The 26,498-nt window shown below is 37.0% G+C and overlaps 1 protein-coding gene across 2 annotated transcripts; it reads right to left on the bottom strand.

Moving 5' to 3' along the window:
- Exex (motor neuron and pancreas homeobox extra-extra) lies at positions 1–22,530 on the bottom strand. 2 transcript variants are annotated; one of them, XM_083058473.1, is made up of 3 exons: positions 20,796–22,530; positions 5,899–6,083; positions 1–1,565 (listed from the first exon to the last, which is right to left on the bottom strand). In XM_083058473.1, the coding sequence occupies exons 1-3, from the start codon at positions 22,030–22,032 to the stop codon at positions 1,323–1,325; spliced, it is 1,665 nt and encodes a 554-aa protein (XP_082914599.1). In that variant the 5' UTR covers positions 22,033–22,530; the 3' UTR covers positions 1–1,322. The 2 variants fall into 2 exon arrangements, with proteins under 2 accessions (XP_082914599.1, XP_082914600.1); XM_083058474.1 differs by having other exon boundaries at positions 5,899–6,062.
- Between the last annotated feature and the right edge of the window lie 3,968 nt (positions 22,531–26,498).

Here is a 26,498-nt window from a genome sequence, read left to right as displayed (position 1 = left end):
AATCATACCGTGTATCTGCATCGCATTCGCTAACTTAGAATCTATGCGGATAATATTTACACTCACATTGTATGCTATAAATACATGCTTCTCGCTCGTGCACTCATACAGGACAATACTCGAATAACGCTTATAACCCTGGACAGGATAGAGATCCTACTATCCTGTGTATGTGTCTCCTCTTTACATCGTTTATATTAACAACGTCGCGGTTTCAGCGTTTATCTGCCGTCTCTATTTTACAAGCCGAGCGAACACAGAATAAATAGTCCCTAGAACGTCTATGTACATGACGGATTTAGATTAAATGGCATCCGTCTCGAGGCTTTCGTAGATTTTCGAAGCAGACTTTGCTGTCACGTCGATATACCATTCAATTGTATGGTTACTCGACATATGGATCTTTTAGCAATTATCTATCTGCTTTTTTCTAGCAGATTGTAAAAGATTAATCCGATTATACCACCAATATCCAGTTATTTTGAGCTTCTCGAGAATCAGTAATGATGCTCGTATATGTCTAATAACCGTGATTAATAAGCGAGGTATCGTTAATGATCGTGTGTATGTGAATACTATCTCATTCACAATTATTTACATTAGATTTTTGGTGCAAAAAAATTATAGAGATGAGATATATGTATATATACACGAGATCAACTATTCTTTTTTTTTTTTTTTTTTTGTAAAAAATTATAGTCGATATAGTAAGCGGAAATCAAAATTGATAAAGACCGAGGTAATTTTGATGCACACAAAATAATTCTTACGTTTTTTCCTGACAAAAAATTGTGCTGATTTCAATTTCTCCTTTATAAATCATGGTTTTATCTGTTATAATTGATTATGAAAATTATATTGCGATCGATGATAAAGCGAAACATTCTTGCTTTTTACTACGAAAGTATCTATATAGAAACAATTGTGCGGTTTAATAAGCAAAACTTATATATTCGAATCTTTAAAGACTCTGAAATAATGATTTTCCTTAACAAATTGATTTTCCAAGAAGCACAATCATTGATGATATTTGCATTTTTCTAATCGTTGGAGGGCCAACAATATATAATATTTTCTTTTTTAATCTTTTTTAATCCTTCGAGAGTTTATCCTTCGAAAGAATATTTCTTTTTCCTGTTTTCTTTGCTTCTTTATTTTTTTTGTTAAATGAACGATAATTAACAGAGAAAAACATTTCGTGATCTGTTTACTATAAAATATTATTAATAAATAAAAACAGAACTATATCGGCAAAAATGCTTGCGGTTTATTTATTGAGAAATGTTGGTCTTCCAAAGATTAAACGTGCCCCTGGTGATCCTTTAAACCACGTAAGGCCGATACAAAGGTTCTTGAAGATCCGTCCCGGTTCTCTGACTTTCCTGGAGCGTTCCTCTGGGTTCCTCCGGTGTTCCAGGCGCGTTCACGCTAACGTCACTTCCGGTATCTCGCTCGGTGCTTCTCGCGCTTCCGGTCTCTTCGACTTTCCCGCTCGTGCGAGCCTCCTGCTGCGCCTTTTTGCTGCGCTTCCATTTCATTCGACGATTTTGAAACCAGATTTTCACCTGTAACGAAAGTGTACCGTGCAATTACTGATCGATGCGGGATAAAACTTATCGAAATTATATATTACGCATCAGTCGAAGCGTTCGCGACGCAGAGATTAAAGAAATTGCACGGCGATAAGCGATTTCGTGGAACTAATACGTGGAACTATAGCGGACGCGATATCTGCTCTGATAAAATATTTGGGCACTGAATATCATTTATATTTTATCGCATTTAATTTTAGATAATTTTATAAATAATTACAAAATAATTTTTACGTAAAAAAAAAGATTCTCTGTGTATTATAGCATCTCTGTTTGAATTTATTTATTACAAAATATAAATATTATTTAAAATATGGAGCAAAAAACATCAAATTTATCTATTTTAACATTATATCGTAATTAATTACATTTGAGAGAAGAAAGTGACGCATATATATTATCTTCATGTAATTTTTCAACACATCAAACTATTCTATCGCAAAGTAATCATTTCCTTCTTATTTACACAAGCGATTATCGATTATTCTATATGTAAATACCGATAAATACCAAAAAATAAACGATAATCTACTAAGTACCTTGGACTTTCTACACACATACATACACGCATACACACACCTGATTGTGATATTAAATGAGAACCCGATATTAAATGATAAAAATTTATTCGTAGATACGTTTACATAAATTGAAAGATTTGCTAGTTTGATTTCGAGTCGATATCAGTTTTGAAAAGTCCTAATTATCTGACGATGTATCGCGGAGACGCAAGTGTCTCAATCTCGACGCGTTCGATCCACGCCCGATTTAATTTGGCGAATGCGTACTCCATAAGCGCGAGTAACATTACGTGAGCCACCCCGCGAGACGCCGTAAATCAGGTAGACAGATACAGGGACTCGATTTTTCCTCCCCAATCGTAAGAAAACGATGTAAATCTTTCGGACAACATATCATGCGCCCGGGCCAATCCCCTCCAGGCACACCGACCGTATTATATCTTTACCCTCCGCATATAGGAGCGCAGTTTTCTCGTACGAATACGAATGGGAAAATCCGTGAACGTTTCACCGAATTCTCGCGATGCGAAGGCTCCTTCCGTGTGGCAAGATTAATCCTAAATTCCCAATCCTCGCAATAAAGTGTATAGTCTTTCTCTAATGATGCTCTCCGAAAATATATCTTTATATAATTAAAGTTTTAAAAGTACACACGACATACAAAATTTATAAAAAAAACGCATATTTTTACACCAAATCAAAAAATTAAAAAGAAATAATTATTAAATATTTTTAACATGATGTAATCGAATGTTTAAAGATCAAAAGCGTTTTTATGATGAAAATATTTATCTCTCTTAGTCTAGAATTTTATTATTGAGAAAAACAGCGAGTGCCATCGCTTCTCAATCAGCTGGATAATTTGATAGGCGAAACGCTACGACTTGCAGGGACTTACGTAAATCATTCGCGTCGCGTTAACAAATAATTCGGAGCGCGAGGTAAACAAGCGTGGGGGTCGAATACAGAGGGGGAGAGGGTGAGTATAGGGGAACGAGAAGGCGCGAGCGAGTCGGTCGAAAAAAAATGGATTAAAGGTGGGAAAAAAAGCGACGTGCGAAAATAAATATTTATTGTCGATAAATCGACGAGCGATGAAGAGCGAGCGGGCGAGAGAGCAAAAAAAAAAAAAAAAGAGAGACAGAGGAGAAATAGATCGTGCTGTAAATTATCTCACGAATCGAAATTAATCGACACTTTGTACACGGGAAACCGAACGACGAATGAATCATGGAACACCGAAAGCGCTCCGAATCGGCGATATCACTTCGATCGCAATCGCGCTAATTGCAATTCACGTGTTATTACAAATGATTACGATCGCGATTTCGCGATATCTTTTAATCGCGAGTATTATTAGCAGATCTTAATTAATTCCGGCGAGCAGGAAATCCCTGTCGCAAGTTAAACATCAAATTACTTTTGGTAAGAGTCCAAAGGCGAACGATCGTCTGGAGAAAACATTAAATGTATAATTCATCGAAAAAAATTCGCATTTAATCTTTTAAAGAGATAGTGCATTTTATGTAATTTCTCCGTTCAATGATAATGACATTAGACTCCTCTATTTCTTTAATATTTATTATTTCTTATCTTTGGGGAAATCTTTAGAAATTATGTGGCATTTATCTAACAAAATTGTTTGCCTTGATAACGCCAGATATTTGTATATATATAGAAAGAGGAAGAAAGAGAGAGATATATATCTATTGCAAGTAAGACCTTTGGTCTTTCTCAAATCTTTTTCAAATAAATGCACTCTTCGCCGGACATGGCGATACTTTTCCAAGCTCGCACCTGGACGGTAAATCGGCGGTAATCGCGTTTCTGCGAGCGCGGAAGTCAGACGAACTGTGAAATGGGTAACAGGATTCCGGGGTAGGAAGGAAGGAGGCCGAGATGGAGGCGAGGCAGAGAATCGGTAAAATATCGAAACAAATCAGCGACTGAGCCCGCCATAACTCAGACTTTCACGTCTGTTTGCCGAGCGATCCGTCAGGGCTCGTAAGCTTCGGAGTTATGTTTAAGTTGTTGAACTATGCGAGAGAGGATTCGCGCGTGCACACGGCCGGCTCCGGATGGAGGAAGGGCGGCGGACCGGATTATTCGGAGAGGGATTTTCTCTCCTTTTCGAAGAGGGTCTCTTCCTTTTTCCCCGTCGCGCTCGCGTGACCTCTCGCGAATTTCCATTTTCGCGCTATTTACAGACCGACGACGCGACGTCGCTCGACTCCTCCTCGTCGAAGCGACTCTTGACGAGCTAACTCGACTTCCAACTCTAACTCGGGAAATAACCGATTGGATTTCTTAACGCATCCTCCGCAAACTATCCTCTGTATCAATCGAGGAGATACGCTATTACGGAAAAATATTCTTTCATAGTTTTGAGAATAGATAGATGTGACGTAAAAAGGCCATAATTTTCTAATCTCTCGATGACAATTGTATGACAGCTGTTATAACGTCAAACGAAAATTACGACAAAATAATTGCTTCAGGTTTATTCCTTTTTTTTCCACGCTTTCTGCAGTGGGAACGGCCTTTTATTACATAGAGATATTTTATCGTGGAATTATATTAGGTGATTCACGATTCCGCGCGTTACGTTAAGTCTCTTTCTCTGTGACTAATAAAAATTGTTTATCGTGCGATACTTATCGCGCGTGAAAGACAGAGATGATTCATGAGCTTATGGCTGTCATTGAATTTCGGATATCGAAAGAGGTAATGGGCGATTTAACATTGCTAGAACAACACAAGCGCGCGCCATTCTTCAATTTTGTATTAAAAAGAATGATATTTAAAAAAAAAATAATATAGTTTGTTTAAACTCGATTAAAATATTTTTTCACAGAAATCAGCTGATTAAAGCGTTAATTTGCTAATTAAATTTAAAAATAATAATATGGTAAAAAATTAAAATAGTAATATGTTGTAAATAATATGTTATAATTTATAATACCTTATTCTTGATTAATATTTTTTGATAGAAATCAGCTGATAACTGTCAAAAATATTATAACATATTATTTAAAACATATTATTATTTTAATTTTTTTAACATATTTAAAAAATTAATTAGCAAATTAACGCTTTAATCAGCTGATTTCTGTCAAAAATACTAATAAAGCGAAAATTTGTTAAATTTTAAAATAATAATATGTTATAAAAATTAAAATAGTAATGTTTTATTTTATTTTATGTTACAGGCATTGCTGATAAGCTGCGCGCGAGTTTGACTGCGAGATTCGAGTGTCGAACGGACATTGATTCGTGCGATTATAGTTTTTGCATCGTTATTTCTCATTGCAAGTGCAATGTTCGCGAAATACGCGTGTGTCTCACGCGTCGTGTCGGGAGTGCCGTGTAAAGTTTCGCGTGTCGGGAATGCCATGTAAGTAAAGTATCGGACAATCGTAATTATTCGTGTTTTCGCGAGTGTCGTGAGTGCTACCATGAACTAAGAGAGGAGGAGGAGGCCCGGGGAGGCATCGGGCGACATCGGGGCAACTGTGAGGTAAAACCTAAAAATATTTTTTTTCTAAACTACCTACATAGAGATATTCGTTTCCAGATTTTCAAAACACTTGTACACACATATATACCCCCTTCCCCCCCCCCCCACACATGTATATACATAATTTGAATATTTTGTTTTCAGATCAATGAGCCGTGTACTACAACTCCGTTATTGCAGGTATCGGTGAGTCAGAAATTGTTGATTTCAATCGAATTAAGAAAATATTATAACATCCCTTTGTTAAAAAGGGATTATCTCGATTTACCTGCGTTTCCGTGAGCATCAGCGACGTTGCGACCTCGAACCTCTTCGGTCTGCTGAGGTATTTATTCTGTCGAAATTGCTTTTCCAATTCGAGGAGCTGCTGGGACGTGAAGGCCGTCCTTGGCCTTCTGGTCTTGCCCAACAATGCATGCTGTGCCGCGCAACCTATTGCAAAAAAATAATATTCTATTTAAAAAAGAAATGCAATTATACGACATGGATTGCGTTACAATTAATTCGAGTGACGATATTCGCGATAATAACCGATAAATTGAAATATTCCCTAATTAAGATACGTAATACGAAAATAGATCATGCTCTTATTATTTCGTACAGCATCAAAATCGTAAATAATTATACGAATGGTTATAATTTTTTTAACGAACGTTATGTTGACTCTTGCATAATACAAATTCGCAATAAAAAGAATTTTAAAAAAAATTGATTTGTTCGACGAAAGTCACAAATTGAATTGATGATTTTAGTCCGGCAAACAGTTCGGAGAGCGAAAATGATTCATTATCGCGATCCAATAAAAATCATTGAATGCTAATGCAATTATCGCGAGTGTAAATCCCTATGGATTACCGGGGGATGATTTGGGGTTAGACGATAGGGCGGAAAGCCGCCCCTGCAATTAGCCCCGTGAATGACTCTTGGTCAGGGGAGGATCGGCGACTTATAGCACCATGGGCGTAGGATCCTACAGAGTCTGATGAAATTATCAGCGATACAAACATGATAGTATTGCAATCATCGCGTCACACGATAGATACATGGACAAGTTAACAATTTATCACCCAGAGCTATTTTGCCTTTCTCTCTCGTTGCAATTTAAATATATTATTCCTTATATATTAACAAGATGCCAAATAATATATAAATTACAATCTATTTTCTTATCACTATAAATTTTTTAAAAAATTATTACAACTATTTAAAACGAATTATTTATTTTAAAACAAGCAGATAAGATGAGATAACATTCGAGATAACACAGAAGTTGTTGAAGTATAATTCCGGACTTCAAATTCACACGAAAGCTTAAAATTTGGTGTACGAGAGACGTCGTTATTTTTGTCACGTGTTTTTGTTGTTGCTGAGCGTTGTGTCCACGATGGGTTTCCACGATTAACAGCGGGGGTAGGCCTTGCGTCACTGGCTTAAGCACCCTCGTAACTTAACTAGCAAGTGCGTGACCGGCTGTCAGTGTTTGTACACATGGCGGCGTTTAGTCGAGCGCATTCGGATTACCGGTCGCGCGCGTGATTCACTAAGCTGCGTACGAGCAGGTATATACGCACGCTCTCGCTCTCCCTCGAATAGTGGAGACCCGCGTATTTTGATATAGGGCGATTTCATCCCCGACACACACAAATAGGCGGCAGTTTCCGATATCTCGATGTCGCATTAACGGGATCTTACGCGACGTGCTCTCGCAAATTTAACACAAGTATTATGAAAAATGAATAAGCATTGAGTGCATCTAGAAATTGAAAAATATAAAAGAGTCTGTATAGAGTATATAAAAATATATTAGAAGAAATTTATATAAGTTGTGGTATAATTAAAAATTCCAGTGATAATTGTTTAGATAATTTTTTCATGAAAATTTTCCTATCTCGTGCAAATTTAAACTCTTATTTTCAATGTTTTTTATTGTTACGAATTAAAAAAAAATTCTAAGCTCGCCGAGGATTTTTGACAGTTGTTCACGTGCGCGAGGGACGTGACAGACTACATTTGATAGTTGTTAGTATTTAGTGCTGTAGCACATTTATTGGGTTATTTATCGTTGAACGAAGTGGAGTTTGGCTCCCTCTCCCCTTTCCCCTGCTGAGCACATATGGCCTGACCGATGATTTCCCTCCCCGCTGATTTGTGACAATTATATTATTTGCACCATTGCACTCCTCGCTCGTCCTGTCATGATTTATTTTTATATCCCTTTTTCAATTTCATCGTCTGCGGACACCATCTACGCGGTGCCCATTAGATACTCGTGACACGCTGCATATATCATACGTTAAAATGCATTGTCCAAAAAATTTCAACATGCAGCAACGTATCGTTCTATCTCCATTGTACTTTGTTATAATATTTAAGATAAACATATCTTTCTTTACAGATCTTTCATATTCTTTCTTACTCTTCTTATTTTTAGTCACTGTGTCAAAAGATTGATAAAATAAAATTGAGTTCAAGATACTTATCAACTCTAAATAATATTTATCTAATAATCAATTTCAAGCAATTATGAAATGGTGTATTAGTAAGAATAACAATATTGAAACAGATTTCATTGTGGAGACATATCTGAAATCTAGCATTTCCTTAAAAGTTCTGGATAGCTCTTTAAGAGTTCTGACGATTAAATTTAATACTCGAAACAATAAAAATAGAGGTAAAGAGATTTTCTGGCGATTTGCAAGCTCTTTCAATGACAGTTTTCTAAGTTTTCGTAAAAATTTCTTTCGGCATTCTCTTGCAAGTTTTAGATAGCGTAATTATAACTAGAATTAATTCTAATTGAAATGAAAAAGTTGTCATCGATTGTTGCATATAAAAATGCCTGAACTTGTCACTTCATATGTTTGAAACTTTGCATTTTAATTGCCAAAATAATTTTTTTAAGCATATCAAGAATTATAGAATTCTTTGTGGATGATCAGAACTTTATTGATTATATCAAAATTCTGAATAGTAATTGTTTGCTAAGATCGTAAAATTTGAATTTGTTTGGGATGAAAACAAACAACACCGGTCGAGTTTCAGACATTTAAGTGTCGCATCCACTATCCTTTAAAAGTTTAAGAAATGACAAACAGCCGTCATAAATTATCGCACCCTTCGTTATCAAAATTGGTCGGCTCATCGCGATAATTATTCATTGAGCCATCGTCGCATTAATCGGCAAAACACGTTGCAGACGTACCAAAGAAATTGTTCGCCATGCGAGATCGAGGGGGTTGGCACCTAACATACGGTATGTGCCCCTTCATCATAGGGACGCTACGTTAACTATAGCGCTAACTAACTGCAAATAGTCCCTCTCCCTCGTTTCGATAAATAAACTCAATCAGGTGCAATCGCAAAGTCGATAAAAATAATCGAGAAGCAAAATGGTACGAACGATAACTGTACACATTTATATTATAAAAATTAAAAAAAAAAATTAAAATTATGTATATATTGTACATTATTAAAGATCATTTTCCTTTACATGTAACGTTTTCCCTTTTCACTATTATTATGCACTGTTATGAACAGTTGCATCAACTTTACATAAATCCGAAAAGCATATATATCGTTTTGTAATGAATTTCCACCATTAATTCCTGTGCAGTTCTTCGCGCGATACATTTGCGCTCGAATTGGCCTAATTTCATTGACACGCGAATGCACCGTGTCCCGCCAAAATTGATCATTTGGCACACTGTGCGTCCGATCGGGATCGGGAAATGCGCAAACTGTGACAGATGTCTGTAAACATGAGGAGGGCGACTTTATCGAGTGGACAATCACCATTCGCGCTCTTATATCGAGGGGGGGTGTCGCGGAGAGGGACGATAGAAGGGGCCTTTATCATGATAATTTAATTTATTTGGGGTCCCATCGGCCGCTTCATGCCGGGCCACCCTTAAATAGTGCCGATCATCGCGGCGGTAAACACCACCTATTATCTGTACTTAAAGCGGCTACTCTTTCTCGCTCCATCCCCTCTGTAGCTTATACCTCCCCGAAAAAATTACACTCTACCGGTCGCATGAATACCCTTGCGCCTCAATGAAGGGCGACGATGTGGTAGCGTATTTTTCTTTTGCATCGTTAACGGATACTGGATAGAATAAGATGAACCAGCACATCCTTGAGATTTTATTATAATTTTAATTATATTCTTAAATTAATTAAAAATATCATTAAAATATAATTTACTTTACCATTTCGTTAATTTTATATTACTTGATTGTCTTTTAATAATAACAATAATGTATGCAAATGCAAGAATTCAAGATATCGCGAGTATAAAAATTTAATTCTTTTGCACGGTGATTGTTATGTAATACTTACAGAATTAATCATCCGAATGTAACTTTTTTTCTTGTCGAGCCGAGATCCGATCTCGTGCGCCGTTTTTTTTTTATAGGGTCGCACGGTATCTCGGGCTAACGAGTAACTACCCTCGTTAACTCTCGAGCGAAAGGTACGCTTAATTAAAACTGATTACTCGATCCGAGCTTCCGCAGAAACTTCACCTTCGTTTTTAGTCCTTTTTGTGCGTCGGCCGCCCCGAACGGTGGCGCGTTACTCAAATGAATGACCCAAATGCTTCATATATCACGATAGAAAAGTAACACGACATTATATTTTCTCCGTGGTAAAATATTTTGATTACATATTATATCATATAATATTATCATATATTTTATTTTTTAAAAATATTTTAATATTGCGAAAAGATTACATCTTATCTATTATTTTAATTTTCTTTATTATAATGGATAGAATCTTGAATCACGTGTACTTTGTATGAATCACGTTCTTTTGATTTCTGAGATATCACTTCAAAAATTTCCACTTTTTAAACTTAAAAATAACATATCTTAAGTGTAATGTATATAAACAGTTCGATTATCAGCTTTAATAATTTTGACATATTATGTTACAAAATGTAAGTACTTCCACTGTTAATTATAAAATAATTATATAATTTCATATAAGTTTATATAACTTTATTAAAAACAAAGATTACACGGTTAGAGAACAAAGTAAACTTCTCTAATTTATTCTATCCATTATAATATATAAAAATCAAAATGATTGATGAGGTATAACCTTTTACCATATTTTCTATTTGAATTAATTACTCATTTAAGTTTCTGGCAGCATTCCTTTCATTATCATCAAAGATAAAATAAAAAATTAAAAACAAAATAAAGATATAGAAAAAATTAATATCTAGATAAGAGAGATATTTTTGTCTCTTTTGTCATCGAATTAGAGGGACATTATTTTAATTCAAGATCCTATTTTTTATCAAAAATAATTGACGGTTCGTATTTTACTCGAAGGTGCATCGATCTGCGCTTAGTCCGCTCTCACATAGAATACATAGCTGTCGTGGACGCGGTTCTACGCTGGTCTACGTTGGCAGCCGAAAATGGCCTCCCTCTAATGGGCAGCAATTACCCAATAGCGAATTGCAAATTGGAATTAGCGTCCTAAATCGGCGTGTATACCTCTAACCGTGCCGCTGTACCCTCCGTCCGGCTTGCATCGCGCGCGCTCGTCGTCTCGAACAGAGGAGAGGAAGACAGGGATGAATAGGACACAAGAGAGACAGAGAGAGAGAGAGAGAGAGAGAGAGAGAGAGAGAGAGAGAGAGAGAGAGAGAGAGAGAGAGAGAGAGAGAGAGAGAGAGAGAGAGAGAGAGAGAGAGAGTGGGAGGATGGCGAGCGAGCGAAGGGGTTGGTAACGACTTCGTCGGTGGTGCGTTCTCTCAGCTTTTGCTTCCGTGGCTGTGTTATAACCTGTCCGTTTACGTGTGTATGTGTATGAAAGAGCATAGTGATGTGTTTGTCTATGTCGTGCGCGCGTGTGTGAGTCGCCGGCAAGCTCCGCCCGCGGTCCCCGGGGCCCCTTCGCCGTGTTCCGCCCCCCGAATTATCTGCCCCTCAGATCCGAGCTAAACGAATCTAGGCGAGTCGCTATCCGCCACCCTTTCGCCGTCCGATAGCCACCCCCGACGTGGGTGCCGGGGATGGTCGTAGACAGGGATGGAGCCGGACGAGCGCAGGAGCAAGTGAGAAATGGCGATGGATAGATAAAGAGAGTGAGGGAATCAGAGAGAGAGAGAGAGAGAGAGAGAGAGAGAGAGAGAGAAAGCAGGAGAAGGAGAGAAAGGGTGGAAAAGTTGGGCAAGTTTTATCAGGCTATTTTCCTTACCCGAAATGGCTGAATTTAATCCCGAACTCGGGCTCGCGAGCTCGCCACAAATCACGCCATAAACATCCGCGATGTTACTTCTTATTCTTGCCACACGCATTCCTACCCTACTCGCCCGATTCGCCATCTTCTCGCGCATCGTCGCCGAATAGATGCAAGCTTCTTTCCGGATGGAATTGTCGCGTCGAGTACCTGTTTTAACACTTACAATTAGACAATTGTACTGAAGAAGATTGATTCTTAGAAGCGTTATACTTTGACTGTAATTTAACCATCGCTCTGGAAGATCAATCTTTAGCATAACAATTAATCTTTGGTTGCGATCTTTGGTCCTAGTCGTCACGATAGGTTGTTTGTCACGGCTAGTCTTTTTTACCATCAAAACAGTATTTTTTTTCACTTGGACAAGGTTGAAAGAACTGGTCCGCTGCATGGAAAATTAAACCGGTTCCCCGGTGAAGCTCGCAAAGAGTTGTCAAAGGTGTTTTGCGGGCGAAAGGAGCTTTCGTATGCATCACGTATCCGACGCACGCATACACATACATATTCGCATACACGCACACGCACACGTAGCTACGCGAATAGTATTACCAACAAGATCGTATATAGACACGGGATGGCGCGTTTGAGCGAGCGCGCGGGATGTTACACATCGGGTAACCAAGATCTGTTTGCTTGTGGACGGCCAAACTAGCTGGCAGCTAATTCAGAAACGCCATTACCACCTATACGCTTATAGGCGGACCTGATGCTGCCGCTGCCGCCGCCGCCACCGCTTTCCAATGTATACAGCCAGCCGTATATATACATTCTCTATACGTATACATGCGGTTGCAAAAGCGAGCGAGCGAGTGTGCATCGGTTTTCCCCAATTCTCTCTCCCGCCTACGACTATCCGCGCTCGTCGTCCGTGCTTCCTGCCACTCTCTCGCCGAGCTTTAATTCCGATCCGGAAACAACATCGACATCAGGCTTGTCCTCGTTGCGACCCGAGATCGAACGAGAAGGCCGCTCGCTAACGACACTGATTCGACCAACGCCGACTCCTCGCCTATACGGAGAGCCTATCGTACGTTCAAACTACTACCAATTACGATGAATCCGATATTACGCGTGAAAAAAAAATTATTAGGATCGCTTTCTGTCGGGCAAATCTATTTCGCTCTTTTCAGACACACAAATCATTTTTTTCTACTATATATAATTATTATTATATGCGATAGATATGTTTATGAAAGAAATAATTTTTATTGATCATGCAAATATGAGATATTGATCAAGAAAAAAATATTTTTAACGCATCTAGATATAAAAAATAATAGTACTATATAAAATAACTAATAGTCTCTTATGGGTTATTTATATAACATAAATAATACTTATAATACATGTATATTATAAGTAATTAATAGATTGTGAGATATACAAACTTCTAACTACAACTAATACAAATTATTTCAATAATTACATTTTGCTACTTTTCAAAGTCATAATTATGTGTAGAAATGACTATTTTTATTGCGAAATTCTAACATTATTTTAAAAATAATTAGACAATGATAAATTAATCTGCAATCCTGGATTTTGTAAACTTTGTACACCCTCTTTCCTTCTCTTATCTCTCATAAAAATTTCTTATCGCGTAATTTTAAATGAATACCCGATTAAATCTCCCTGGAAGTAGATAACGCGGCGATATCTCGTCCAATCAGCCTCGCAAACCTAGTTATCTGGAACACCATAAGCGCTGCGGTCGAATTAATAGGAATGCTGTAAATCCCGAATAAATAGGATTAATCCCCCGCAATCGGCGCGCCATATGTTAGAGTATAAAGTACAAAGGGCGACAATAACGACGTGGTAAGAGGTTCCTTCCGTTGTTTCGCGCGATTTAATTAGTCTGCTTTAATATTATTTTTTATCATTTCTCCTCTTATTACACAAATTATTAGACGTCTCACATATATTATTTTTATCATATATATATATTATATTATATATTATAATATATATTTATTATTTTATTATTATATATATAATATATTTTGTAATTATTATATATTATATTATTATTATATATAATGTTATATATGTGTATAATATTATAAGAGACAAAGTATGCAAAACGGGTGGTTTTCTCTCGCGGGTCTCCGTCGAAAACGCGAAATTGGCCGTTTAAACGGACTATAAGTCCGCGGAGTTACCATGGGAACGGTATGGTGACAGAAGAGAGAGGTGGCAGCGGCGTGCCGGGACGCGGGAGGCTGCGAAGGGGATGAATAGACGGATGAATGACGCACAATTAACTAATTAAATCATCCGCCAACCCCTCACGCGCGCGCGCTCTCTGTCTCCCGAGTATCATCCCCCTTTTGTTGGTACAGTTTCCGCCGCCATCTCCTCGTCATTGTTTCTCCCCGTTCGTATGGACGGCGGGACCAGTTCGAAAAAAAGAGGAAAAAAAGAGAAGAGAATAAAAAAACGAGATTCCGGCCGTATCGTCACGCCGCTACCCTCACGGTTCGTCAAGTCGATTTAAGCCAAATTGCCGATCGAAATACCCGTGAAGAAACGAATCCTCCTTAATTGCGGTTCCTCGAGGGGAATCTTCCAGTTTTCTTTGACCGAACGTTGTCGATTTCGTGAAAATTCGACGGCGCACATTCTAGGTCCACGAATATCGAATTAATAATACAGATGTAAGCTTTATATATACAATAGATTTGAATATATTCGGCTGATTGCAAACGAAGCGATTGAAAGGATAAATGTATGATCAACTTTTTTTTTTTTTTAAGAAAATAGCCGAAGATTAAATATAACAAAATACTCTACACATTTTACTTTAAGAAATAAATTATCATCACAATTATTTAACGTTATATCACAAGACTACATTTCAATTTATGACAATCCATAATTGAGCAATATATTTTGTATAAAGGAAAGATAGCATGTCTGATAGAATTTATTTCAAAATAAAAAAAATATATACTAAAATTAATGAACTCTAAACATGATTTTTTGTTTTCTACTGTTTTATCTTATATTATTAATTTAATTATATCGTGGAAGTAGAACAAATTGTTTGTTTTATTGATTTTTGGTGAACAATTTTCTACAAGCAAATGAAGTTCTCAAATAAAATTTACCGATAAAGTACAGAAGTGCTCATATAATTAGTATAAAAAGGTTTGTCGAACCATATAGCGTTCATTTTCATAAGATATTTAATTTTGCTGTGCGATATCTCATTGCGGCATCAAAAAGAAATGGCAATGCTGTTTTTTCTTCGACACCCTTCGACGGCAAATACCTTTAATTTCGTTTGCGCCCTCTGCCCTAAGAGCCTCCCCATTAACTTGAAAAAATATCTTCACAAACCATCGGCCATTAAAAAGGAATTCATAACTCTATTTACATTTCACGAAAAAGAGATTTTGCGAAAAAAGAAACTAGTGTGAACGCTTCTATGCAAATATTATTACTCGATCGACGTTGTTGCGCTAATGAAAAAAATAGAATCGAATCACATAACTTATACCACGCACGTTTATATTTATTTAACATTTATATTTTAAATGCCATAACTCGCTATCATATTGAAAATTATAATGTAACAGGCAATATTGCGAAATAAGAAACGCCCAGACGCATAAAATAAAACGTCAGCTCGAAAATTTTACATTTTCATAATCGTTAAATTAAACATTCGCCATCATTAAATTATTGTCGTAAAATATGTAAAGTACAGTGTCGAAAATAAAAATCACCGCGCTCTACCAGTTTTATCGAACGCGAGATTTATCGCGCCCTCCGCTATTATTTATGTATTTACCGTTGATATCGATACCTGCAATTAATATTGTTAAAACGCTTAAGGATTTTCTCAGCGCGCGCTCATATCATGTAAAAAGGCTATAAATTTACAATGAATAATTTATTCCTTTCCGTTATGTTCTCGGCGGGGGGACAGTAATTATTACAATTGCATTTCAACTCGCACGAATAATTAATCATCGTCGGGGTGTCCATGTGACTGTCACTATTGGAAAATCGATGATTATTTTACACACGTTAATCCAAAAAGCCAACTATCGACTGATGTCGATCGTCGCTGATTGACGATTATATATGTGCCGATTTAAAAAAAATGTATAACTGAATTGAAGAGAAGAGTTATCTTTATTAATTTTATTCCATCCTATTATTTTTTTAAGATAAATATGCGAATGCATATTTTTGAATATTTTAGATATCTCTTGCCCATCATAAAATTTTAAATAATAAAATTTATCAATCTGAAGTTATTTTTGTGTAATATTGAATATAGCTTATAATGTAAAAGAGCAGTTTGTTCCTGTGAGTATCAGAATAGAAATAACACTTCTCATCTAACAAGAGATGATAGATGTGTGAGATCTTTATAAATCAGGTTCTTTATATTTTTCGCAAATTTTCTTTCTCTTGGACCAGATAATTTTTGAATTAACATTGAATATTTTTCTGTAGTACCCAATTAAAATTACTTGAAATAATTTTTCAGTAATATTCAGTACAATCCGAGGGGTGTCTTACTGTCGCAATACATGTACATTTTTTTCTGGAATTACGCATTACTTTGCATTGATTTACAAGCATAAAACAATAATAACCCAGACAAGTTTAAAACGTCTTAAAAAGTAAAAACAATATTGTTATGACGTTTTTTTAAAAATATATTTTTAAATATTATAATTTATGAAATCATTAATATTTGATATTTAATTTGTTCAGATCTAATTTAATTTTATTTGTATAATATGTTGTGTGTGTGTTCAAGTTTATATAAAAGAAATTTTTATTAAAAATGGTTTTTTAAGTTAATTTTTAAAAATTTCTGAATCTTTTAATCACGAAGTTTAAAACAAGACATTTTTTTGAACTTATAATTGGGAACACGTAACTTTTCGTTACATCTTTATTATAATATAATATTTTAATTTAGGCGTTCCAACTATAAATATTTGCAATATTAATTTAAAAACAATATTAATTTTAACATTGTTGCATAATACATTGGTACTATATGATTTACAATATCTCATACATTTATTTTTCTTAACATTTCTTTTTATAATCATTCTAATTACATTTTTCTTACTAAATTAAACAGTACTAATATTTAAATATTGTATTTTATTTTAAAAAAAGAATTAACATAATTACATGCGGAATTACTTAGAATTCTCGGTAATTTGCAATACATGTACAAATTTTTGATAAGTGAGACACCCCTCGGTACAATCCTTAATTAAGAAACGATATGCAAACAATATCCAAAGTTGAAATGATTTGTTCCTCAAGATATGCTGTTCGCATACATATATATATATGTATATATTGTATATACACATTTCCAGTGCAATTTTAGTAATACAATTGTCACAATAACGACGATGTTTTGCTGTGTCTCAATGACCATTTCCATTCGAGGGCGGCAATCGATGGCCGCAGAATCGCGCTAATTAGAGCGGCCGCGATGCGGGCCATCCATTCGTAACGCGATATGGATAACTATCTGGCGACCGGGCGCCGACGTGGGGTTTGGGGTGGGTCGGCGGCGGTACCGCTCGGGCACACCGGGGGTACACCGTGCAATACGCGGGCCCCCGACACGTGCACACACCCCGTTTATAGCGCGCTAGTTAAATTTCGATACGCCGTTACGCGCGGCTTGGGATAGATGAAACATGATGTTGTCGTTGCGTCGCCGCGCGCGGGCATAACGCGCGACAAATATTCGGCAAATAAAAGCCGGCGTTCCTCCCCCCCCCCTCTCCCCCCGGGGTTCCCCCTCGTTATTTACAAAACGTCGCGCGCGGGGCGGCCGCCGGCAATTTTTAACAAGTCGAGCCGTGTATCCCACCGACTCGATGGCCTCCATCGAGCACGCGAGGGGGCGGAAGGAACAAGGGGGTTGGGGAAGGGGGGGGTCGATGTATTCGAAGCGCGTTTTATTTCGTGCCACGCGCATGTGCGCTCTCTCTCTGTCTCTTTTTTTTTCGTTTTCCTTTTTTTTGCGCTTGTTTTACGCCACCGCTCGATTTTTTTTTTTTCGTCTTTTTTGGTCGACGCTGGATTGCTCGGCAACTACCAATCAGGATCATCTGACAGGAAATACCCCGCGCACCCGCCACTTGTGTCCGCGGCATCCTCGCCGCCCTTCCGCCTCTCATTTTTGCTTCCCTTCGTCTCTCCCCCGTCAACCCTTCCCCCCCGGATCTGCCACTCCCCCCCTCGCCCCACCTCCTTCTGCCACCGCCGCCATCGCCATACGTTCACTGACCAATTTGTTCGATAAAAGCCCTCGACTGATTGGCCTGACAACGCGGCCACGGCTCTTTTTTCCGAGCGTGAAATTTACCGTGGTAACCAAGTCCCTTGTTGCACTTCCTCCCCCTCTTCCCACCCCCCTTTTCGAACCCCTTGCTTTTGAAGTTCCTCTGTCGTCACTTAGCACTCTTTTCTTCCCTCTCGTCTTCGTCTTTTCCTTCTTTGTATTTTTGAGACAGTTCTGTGATTCGTGGCAAGGTTTGCGAATTAGTTGGCAGGGGATGCAGTTCTTCTTCCTCGTGAGTAAGGATTCTATGGGCAAGGAGCGAAGAGACTTACATTTTAGACCTCTTTCCATTCGTTCCCTTTCAGAAAGAATCGCAAATGATTAATTAAAAATTGTAAAATTATCTTAGATAAAATATAATTCGGATCAAAATTAGGATCAATATAAAAAACATTGAGATTTTCTATTTAAAATAGAAGATTGGAAGATTTGTTGTGTTGAAAGTAGTTGGTTTAAAGAATACGAGATTATCTTTTAATAAAAAAATTTTTTTTAATAAAAATGTTTAAGATTTTATTTACGCAAAATTAGATATCTAATTTTAAACAGCTGATGTCTCATTTTGTGGTACTCTTATAATATTTTGCATTAAATATTTCTATTACAAATTAGGAAGAAGCCGTGTTATCAAAATCATGAGTATGCGAACACACCGTGTTATCGAGATCATAAAATTTGAGTTGTCGGCCAATATGGCTTAGTGGAGCGGTACATTAGACACGTAAACATGTACTATCTGCTCATCGCAGCGGCAATCTGTCTTTCGACGTTGCCTCTCACTTTCGAGTTAATAGCTGGTAATAGCCGTCGAGAGCTAACATAACACGACCTCCCACGCATGAGTTACCGTCGATCGACGATATCATCCGACGCGATCATCCACTCACCTACGCAAAGAGGATTTCGATTTTGCGCAATATACGCATTTCCCTTCGGATTCTTCGAATAAAAATTCGAATATATATATATATATATTTTATTCACAAAGTACTCTTGATTGCGAAGTCATTAATCAATGTCATTTGATATTTTGTTATACTAATCAAATCGCGAATTAAATTTGGTAAATTAAAAATTCGTTCAAATAAATCCTACTTGAAAAATTCTCAGAAAAAAATTAATCTGTCATCTGTTTAATTCGCAGACAATTCGTTTAATTCTGCGATGCATTAAGAAACTCGATAATTAAGAGTCGCTTTAAATTCTTATTGTTAGGAGATTCGTGACTTAAAAATCGATTATAAACATTTTTTATAATCGGGTTTTCTCGCCTCTATTCTTGCGCTATCTCGCTCGCTGTTTGTTACCGATCCGCGATCGGCGATAAAATCGTAATCGACATATTTTGTTGGGGATTGGCATCACGTCACTGTCGACTTAGGAATGAGCGATTTATGAGGATTATTATCGACTGTAATGATTTTTATCGATTGTATACTCGATTTCCTCGCAAATTATTATCAAATCATTAATTTATCAGATATTGAAAATGGATTGATGGTTTTAACGTGAAGGTCGAGTCGTGCTTCTTACAAAAGCATATATACTCTAGTTGTATTGATGTGCTTGCGATTTTTGCGATCTTATTCACCATTATGACTAAAATAGCCCGCAAATCGAATTTGGAAATTTGCATTTTTTAAAATTGAATTCGCATTTGTTATTTTTCTCATAAATAATATCTAATATGTATTACATAAACATATCATGATGTTGACGTAAAAAAATGATCTGTGTAATTAATTGTATTTCTTTTCTTTTTGTTTTGACATACATTGTAAAAAATTTACAGAAGTATTATACGTATACAAAATTAAATTTTTTTTACTTTATTATGTATTTTCACAAAGAGAAATTTAAAATGTATTATGTCCTTATATAAACTTGCTTGTTTTATAGTGATGATAATTATTGTGATCTTTACCACAGATATCGCGGGATTAATTGCTTGTATCGTTATTTAGTGCGGCGATCGTAATAATATTATTTAATTAATTACACGCATCAGCATTTCGCTTTTGATTGATAAGCCTAATTCGAATGATTTATGCTTATAATTAGAAATGATAAATGCGAAGAAAATAATTCCTATTCCGACACGTGTTTAATCAGATTTATCCATTTATATATAACAGTTGTACACATATATCTTTTAATTATTACTATACTAAATGATCGTTATCTTATTTAAAAAAATCCAGACAAAGTTAATTTATATTATTACAATCGAATTATCCTAATAATAATTCAATTTTTTAATTATTTTTTAATTTTATCAATATTATTATCAAATTAAATTCTTATCAAGTATATACATTTCGAATATGCTTTTCTTTTAAAAAGTACAATGAGATCTTTAAAATGTATATTCACGAAATTTCAAACAACGTAAAACAAAACTTGACAAAACTTTTATTACTTTCACGAAATGCATCTCTTTTCCTCATACTTATCAAGAGCTGCAATAGCTGCGTCATATTTGATGCGTAACCAGATTAAGATATTATAAAGATTAAGATATCCGAAAGAGCCGTCGTAATTAATCAGATTAATCGTGTCAATCCACTCACCGGCTAAATCCGCGGGCAATCTGGGATACAACATGCCGGTCCGGGCGAACCACTCGAGCTGAAGTGGATGAATGTGATGCTGCTGAGGATGAGGCCCTCCGGATTGGGGATGGCCGATTGGCTGACCCTCCTTGTGTATCGAGTGGAAAGCGCTGCCGCTGGCCGGATGATAGTACAATCCTCCTGGATGGATAAGTGGTCCCGCGGGATGCAGTAGAAGGCCCTGATTCTGCCTGACCACTGCCGCGCTCACGCCGTAAGGCCCGGATGCGAGACTCTGATGGCCCAGGACGCCATTACTGGACGGATCCTCCGAGCCGGGGGATATAGGAGGGCTGGAAGCGGCACTGCGACTCGCGTTGCTTCCGGGACTGGCGCTTCCGGTCCGCGTCGGATCCACGTCGACAGACGTGTCATCCTCGACGTTCTCCAGTCGGTCGTTCCGATAGTTGCTGGTCCCCGTTTCAGGCCTGAACTGGCCCCTCTGAACAGATACGCCGGTTTCGCCGGTATGAAGACCGAGAACGGTTTCGCGACTGGTGGAGTGTCTCTCTCGAGCCTCCAGACCGGGCGACTCGGATTCGTGATGCTGAACGAAAGGATTCAAGGGATTTCCCAGGGTTGTTCTTTGCTCTCCAGGGCATCTTATGGCGCTGGGAGATTCTCGTTCCTGAATGCCGCTAAGGTTCAGACTGTCGGATTGGACCCCGTGGCTTCTGGAGAACGCTTTCTGTCGATCGGCCGATGATTGATCTATTATTTCATTCTGCTTCGTGGCTCGACCTAGAAGCGCGTCGATGCAGAAGGATGTTTTGCCGATGGAGCTGCTGTGCTGATTGGACGAGCTGAGAATGTAGTTTTGCGGCGAGGACGTTCTTCCGGGGGAGCTTTCCGACTCGCGGCAACGATTTGTCGCTATTTCGTCGCTGAAACATTTTCTAGCGGGGTTTTCCGAGTCCTGGAAGAAACCAGGGCTCGCGTGGTCCTTGGAGAAACGTTTGCTCCCAGTGTCGTCGTGGTACCTAATTACTCTATCTTCCGTCACGTCCGGTGATCTAGCATCTACGAAACGCACTTCCTCGAGCGATCTCACTCGACTGTTCAGCGGCGATCTAGCGTCTTCCGATCTAGGCGAAGATCCGGGATCCTGGAGTCTCTGTTGAAGATTGTAGAGATGTCGCGGATGCTGATGCAAATCTTCCGAAACCATCTGCGCGTTGTAATGCATAGCTGCCATATCCTGCGATCACTGTAAATCTCTTAACACATACTTCCTGGTGAGATTAAGTCTTTTTAATATCAACACTAATCAAAACTAGATGCTTTATTGTCCACTTGTAATCGGTATGATGATCTATATGCTACCGACACTGATTCGAACGAGTCGTAGAATAAAACTGCTTAAAAGATCGATGACAATTGAGCGATGAAGATGTATCAGAATGATTCTTGAAACAAACACTGATTGAAACTATCTTTAATTACGAATAAAGTCTTCATCCGGTCGAGACGATTCCTCAAACCGATCGATTATTTACTGCAGATGATGCATCTGCGTGTATCTCAACGACGTTTCTCACAGTTTCAAAAATGTATCACATGAATGTCATCGGAGTGATCGGTAACCGATTCATAGATCGGCCATCCGCACTCGGTGATCGATAACCGCCTCTCGATCGATCCCGCGATTATATCACGATCTTCACACGAGGCCGACGACACGAGCAGGCGGCTCGGCGTCGCATCGCAAAGTGACGTTGCGGATGACCGCGTGTCCGCCGAAAAAGCTTCCCCACTAGACGGAACCGTTGCAGTTGGCTCTGACTACGCCCATCGCGGATCGGGCGTGTCCGAGAGCTACACCCACCGGATCCTTGCGGCGGGAATGAGACAGAGCGAGGCACTTCCGTCGGATGCGACGGGGATGGTGATGCCACCCTAGAGTTTCCCCCTCGACCAATCAGAAGTCGTTCGAGGCACCGACGTGAGACAGAGACGCACCGATGCTCGCCACGTGACCGTGGAAGTCGGAAGAAGAAGCAAATAGACGTGAAGATGTGTGGCGGGGGTGCGAGCGGATGGACGATTCCGCGGCGTCTTCTTGGGAATTCTTGATGCGCCTCGCGGTGGATACCGGAGACGGTATTGTAATCGATATTATCGCATCATTAATTTAATTGTAACTCAAGTCCGATGATTACCCACTGAGTCTGACTCCGTTCAGCTGAAAGATGGTGGTAAAATTGGCCAAATTGTCAACGAGACATTTCGTTTTCTTCGCCGAGATCCTATTATCTTCCTGCGTCACGTAATCTGCAATACGATAACTCATAATGCAGTATTTTATTTATAATTCATTGTCCTTTTTTGAATTTGTCTTTTTAACAGTTCCTATATAATATTAAGAAAATAAAATGAAATTGAGATCCAAGATTACGGGCAAATTATCTGTAATTATCTGTAATTATCTGTAATTATCTGTAAATCTTATTGAACTGATATATTTCTTTTGTGTCGTTCAAATCTTCTTCTCAAAATATTTTTGAGAAACTCAACCCTCTGAATCTATCTTATTCGATGATTGCTAATAATCCATTATCTCTTGCAAATTTTTTTATTTTATAAATTAGTATATCTCTAATTACGACAGATTTTTTTTGGTTACATTTATCTTTCTTAGTTATTGACTAACCCCACGTAATGAATTATATAAAACGAAGAATAAAGGTTTAAAATTTCTATACTCGTGTGTATACTCAGCTGCATTTACAATATATCAAGAATTTCTTAATATTATTTATATTCCTCGATTATAAGTTTTTTAAATAATTAACTACATACCGTAAGTAATCCAAATAACTTGTGTAAATATATATATAGTCATTGGGATTACTTATAGTATGCGATAATATCGATTATCTAAAAAATGTGATCGACAGATCAGAGATATGCGTATTAGTATAGATGTCCGTTACACAGATAGCATTGCACAATACAATGAAGTATTATATCAATAATACGTGTGGCGTTATCAGGCACCTAATAGTCGCCTAATAGATCACACCCCGTTTGTAATCGTTCCTCTTATCGGTTATTTCTCGTATCGAAATGTATATTTGGCTTTCAGAGGGGGTGACATAAAGCGCCTGATGTTAAGAAATATCTCTTCCGTTCAAAATATTCCACGATTAGTAATGTGTTTAATTTCAACAATCACACACAGAACAAAAAATTAATTTATTATAAAATAAAATATTTATAATAGATTAATTATATATAGTAAAGTTAAAATTATAAAATATCTATTATTTTCTGAATTGATATATTAAGTATTTTATCAAGTACTTTACAAAGTAGATCTTGTGAGTTTTACATGCTGTTCAATGATGTAATAATGTGGAAATGAAAATTATATAACGGGATGCTTCTTTTTTACATTTCTATTTTATTTTATATTTCCATCATTTCTCATGAATATTATTTTTATTATCATTGGACACCTAAATTTTTATAATATACAATAATTATATATTGATACACAAGTATAAAAAATTATTTAACGGCGTAAAAGAGTTATTAAAAATTATTAATAATACGATATGAATATAAATATGCATGGAAGGTATCGCAGATACACTCTAACAGTCGAAAAATGATGGATCACCTGCGTCGTGGTTCTACCACGAACGACTACGGTGCCTGGAAGGTAAATGGTCCGCTCTCCTCGTTTGCCCGTATGTAGCCAAATAAGAGACGAAAGAATGTTTGCTTAAGGGTCGAGGCACGTCCAGCACACTCACGAGATACTCGTTTTCACTCGTCTCTCGATACGTTTCTACGTACTCCTGTATAGTAATGCTATCGCGCGCATTACAGTGTCGTGGAGCTCCTTCCTTGGCGAGGCATATTTTGAAATTTTATTGCGACACTTAGTTTGACCCACTCTTCTAAGAATTCGAGAAAATAGGGGTTAGGTATTTTTCCCAAGTTTTTCAAAGAATAAATCATGCCTTTGTTGCACAGAATTCTTCATTTTATGAAATCTTTTCAGCCAACGAAATAATTTATATTAAATATGTATGTAATTATTATTTCTGTTAAAGTGTCCTAGTTTATTATAAATCTCTTTTATTTTATTTATTTTTATAAATAATAAAAATACTTGAAAGCGAAAGAAAATGCAAGTCTAGATACATTGAAAAGTATTAAAATAGCTATCGCAAAACATCATTTTACGTGATTATTTTACATGTCATTTTTTCAATATCTTTTAATCACATCTACGTGAGAAAAAAATAGATTTCTCGAATAATAATAAGTTTGTAAACTATATTTTGAAATTTTCTCTTCCTATTTTTATCTATTCTCTTTTTATTACAAACTCTGATAATATACGCGATTACGTTTCTTTATAATATGAATTAATCCTTGACGTGTATAGATTCTACGCCACTGACGACATATCAGGGTCCATGCAGGTAGTAAACATATATGTATATCGTATTGTGGATCGCTGGCACGTACAAACAGGTAGCTTTCTGTCACCTTTGGTTACCGAGTAAACATCAAACGATTTTTAACCACCGATTATGCTCCGTCACGATAAGCGAGAGAACTTCTCCACTATCCTCCGCCATGTCTTTATTCGATTGAACAAAACTCTGTTCAAGAATGCCCGTTAAAAACAAATTTTTGGGATCATGTATTTAAAAAAATATTATTCATAATCAGAAAATAATATTCCATTGCAAATAAATCGCGTTTTTTTACTAACGATAAATATATATTATTATAGTATATGTGTGTGTCATTTGTTTAATCATTAAAAATTATATTGTTGCAAGAATTTGAGTAAATGCCTTTTGCATAAATAACAATGTCCGCATTAAATCGATAACGTTAGACATTTTTAATAATGTATACGTGGCGCGATAGTACAAAGTCCTGATAATTATCCCTTCACTTGATAATGTTAATTAGCAAGCGATTAGATTTCGCGGCTTTTTTGATAATCAAGAATTCGCGAACGTATTAGCGGGCGTAGATATGAGTGCGAGAAAGAAGAAAACATTGTATGCGCTATTGTGTCTCTTTTTGGCGAAAGTAATTAACAATTTGATAATACTTAATTCGCACGTCGCGCTCCTTATCCGATACGATAAGGAGCGCGACGTGCGAATTAAGTATTATCAAGATTGCTGTTTCGATTAGCTATCGCCGACCACTGATAAGTCTTAATTGATGTCGCATATTCGCTTATCGCGAATTGTCTATATTTATGTAAATATCGTTAATTGCGTCTTATCAAAAATCGTGTGATACTTTTATCAGTCTAATTTCAATTTGCTCACTTACATGTTGCAAAAGTGACACTTAGGATATTTCATACTTTTTTTTATGTAACGTAAAGCAAACAATGTGATAGGCGAGATAAAAAACCCTTTCACAGTTCTCTAGCAGAGATGCAATATTCCGGAACTTCTCCAATTATTTATTACTCGTGTGATACATGATATTTCATAAGCTGATGTGATATGAAAATATTATTAAAAAGTTATTTAATGTAGACTATCATATGAGATATATTTACTTTATTTTATCTTCCATTTTATATAATAATTTTTAATTCTGTTTATTAAATCTTTGTGCAAATTATGAACAAAATTTTATAAAAAATTAATTAATATTATAGACACTTTCATT

This window comes from Prenolepis imparis, unplaced genomic scaffold, assembly GCF_030444845.1.
Source record: "Prenolepis imparis isolate NDT839.2.m4 unplaced genomic scaffold, iyPreImpa1.0 SCAF_2, whole genome shotgun sequence".
Lineage (NCBI taxonomy): Eukaryota > Metazoa > Arthropoda > Insecta > Hymenoptera > Formicidae > Prenolepis > Prenolepis imparis.
The sequence above is the reverse complement of the archived record's forward strand: the minus strand, read 5'-3'. Positions and strand labels throughout refer to the sequence as shown.

Coding starts and splice junctions, on each gene's coding strand:
- Exex (XM_083058473.1), bottom strand. CDS start 22,032: ATGGCAGCTATGCATTACAACGCGCAGATGGTTTCGGAAGATTTGCAT. Junction 6,084..20,795: donor ATTGCCCGCGGATTTAGCCG/GTGAGTGGATTG, acceptor TTTTTTAAATAG/AATATTATTTTTTTGCAATA. Junction 1,566..5,898: donor TGATGCTCACGGAAACGCAG/GTAAATCGAGAT, acceptor CTTTCGTTACAG/GTGAAAATCTGGTTTCAAAA.